This window comes from Vanellus vanellus, assembly GCF_965231255.1.
Source record: "Vanellus vanellus genome assembly, chromosome: 1".
NCBI classification, from domain to species: Eukaryota; Metazoa; Chordata; class Aves; order Charadriiformes; family Charadriidae; genus Vanellus; species Vanellus vanellus.
The window spans coordinates 1,170,863-1,173,293 of NC_138905.1; the positions used below are offsets into that span (position 1 = coordinate 1,170,863).

Genomic DNA, 2,431 nt, shown 5'->3' on the forward strand with positions numbered 1-2,431 from the left:
GGCGTCCTCCCAACCCCAACACCAGGGAGCTGACAATGGGGTGCCCAGCACCCTTGGGCGCCCTCCCAACACCATGGACACCCTGATGGGGTGCCCAGCACCCTTGGGTGCCCTCCCAACCCCAACATCATGGACACCCTGATGGGGTGCCCAGCACCCTTGGGTGCCCTCCCAACCCCAGCCCCCTCTCCGCCCCCGCAGAAGGAGACCCTGCCCGCCACCCGCCTGGCCGCTCTGCCGCCGGCCTTCAGCACCCGCGTCCTGCCGGCACAGGCCACCGAGTACAAGTTCGCCTTCATCCAGGTGCCCCAGGACGTAAGTATGGGGGTGTCTTGGGGGGGGCTGGAGGTGGGTCGCGTCCCCGGTGGGACCGTGATGACGCTGTGGGGCTCCGTAGGACGACGCGCGGGCGGACGCGGTGGACAGCGTGGTGCGGGACATCCAGAACACCCAGTGCCTGCTCAACGTGGAGCACCTGGGACCCGGCTGTCCCCACGTCACCCTCCAGTTCGCCGACTCCAAGAGCGACGTGGGGCTGGGGCTGGTCAAGGAGGGACTGGTCATGGTGGAGGTGCGCAAGGAGAAGCAGTTCCAGAAAGTGGTAGGTGGTGGGGAGGGGTGGCGATGGGGCGATGGGGTGGGGGGGACCCTACCCCACACTCAATGGGGGGGGGGACAGTGGTGAGCGACACCCCCCGCCCACCCCACCTCAGCCGGTGCCATATCGGTGGTGGCTGTGGCTGCCCGGGGGGGGGGTTCAGGGATGGGATGGGGGGGGTGACCCCCAAGCACTGCCCCCCCTCCCCCCCCCCGCGTCCCCTCTTGGGGTTGTGCTGGGTGGGTGTGGGGGGGTCCCACCTCCCTCCGTGGGGACCCCCCCCACCTCCCTAAGGTGCAGGTGGGGGTGCTGCGGAGGGATGTGGTGGGGTGTCCCCCCCCCCACCGTGGCCAGGCAGAGCCTGCCGGAGGTCCCTGGGGGTGCACGGCCCTGACCCCCCCCCCCCCAACCCCCCCCTCTAGGGGGGCAGGGGAGGGGGCGCAGGTTCACCCCGACTGCCGTCCCCACAGATCACCGAGTACCTGAACGCTCAGGAGACGGCCAAGAGCGCCCGGGTGAGTGGGGGGGGGCACAGGGGTGGGGGGCGGGAGCGTGGCCCCCCCTTGTCTGGTGGGGGGGGGGGGGTGCTGGTAACCCCCTCCTCCCCATCTCCAGAGCGATGCTGGATGCAACACCCCCCCCCCCCCCCATCTTTGGGGTGATGTTGGATGTGGTACCCCCCCCCCCCAATCTCTGGGGTGGAGTTGGATGCCCCCCCCATCTCTGGGGTGACAGTGCATGTGCCCCCCCTCCCTCCCCCCATCTCTGGGGTGATGATGCTGGATGCAGCCCCCCCCCCCCACACACACAATTTCTGGGGGGTGGTGTTGGATGCCCCCCCCCAGCTCTGGGGTGATGCTGGGTGTGGTACCCCCCCCCAACATATTCAGAGTGATGCAGGATTCAGCCCCCCCCCCCCATCTGTGGGGTGATACTGGATGTACCCCCCCCACCCCCCCATCTCCAGAGTGATGCTGGACGTGCCCCCCCCCCCCATCTGTGGGGTGATGCTGGATGTGGTACCCCCCATCTCTGGGGAAGATGCTGCATGTGTGTGTGCCCCCCCCCCCATCTCTGGGGTGATATTGGATGCAGCCCGCCTCCCCCCCCCCCCAAAAAAAAATAATGGGGGGGGGGGGTGTGCGCAGGACGCCCCCCCACCCCCCCCCGTCCCCCCTCTTGCAGCTGAACCTGTGGCGTTACGGCGATTTCCGCGCGGACGACGCGGACGAGTTCGGCTACAGCCGCTGAGGGACGACGATGCTTCGGGGGGAAGCGGGGGGGGGGGGGGTGAAAGCGCCCCCCCCCCCCGCTCCCCCCACCACTGCCACCACCACACCAACTCTCCCCCCCCCCCCCCCCAAATCCCATCGCATCCATCCCATCCCCCGGGGGCCGGGGCAGCTCGGGGGGGGGACACCCATAGCTCCGTGCCCCAGGGATGCCGTGGGGTGGGGGTGGGGGGGGTGACTCTGTGTGCCCCCCCCCCCCCCCGGCCCCCCGACAGCTGAATTTGCCCCCCCCCAAGTCCTGCCCGCAGCCAGCGCCGTGTCCCCCCCCCCGGCCTGTATTTAAAGCTTTCGGAGGCCCAATAAAAGTAGTGAAGCGTCGCGATATGGTCTCTCCCCGTCGGGGGGGGCCCCTCTGCGCTGGGGGTGTCCCCCCCCCACTCCCCCCCCCCCCCAGGTTCATATACCCCCCCCAGGGACCAAAACTGCACCCCATGGCTGGGACAGGACTGGGAAGGGGGGGCTCATCCTGCCCCGGGGGGGGGCTGGAGGAAGGGGGGGGGGAGATGGGGGTCTCGCCGTGTGTGTCCCCCCCCCGTGGTGG

The 2,431-nt window shown here is 70.2% G+C and overlaps 1 protein-coding gene across 2 annotated transcripts in view; it reads left to right on the forward strand.

Moving 5' to 3' along the window:
* SND1 (staphylococcal nuclease and tudor domain containing 1) overlaps window positions 1-2,203 on the forward strand; it is a 161,364-nt gene extending 159,161 nt beyond the window's left edge. Inside the window, exons 21-25 of one of the 2 annotated variants that reach the window (XM_082484025.1) lie at window positions 202-315; window positions 398-601; window positions 1,069-1,113; window positions 1,784-1,842; window positions 1,908-2,203. In XM_082484025.1, the coding sequence (XP_082340151.1) occupies window positions 202-315; window positions 398-601; window positions 1,069-1,113; window positions 1,784-1,842; window positions 1,908-2,109 (624 nt within the window). In that variant the 3' untranslated portion in view covers window positions 2,110-2,203. The other variant, XM_082484026.1, reaches the window with a different exon arrangement.
* The last annotated feature ends 228 nt before the right edge of the window (window positions 2,204-2,431 follow it).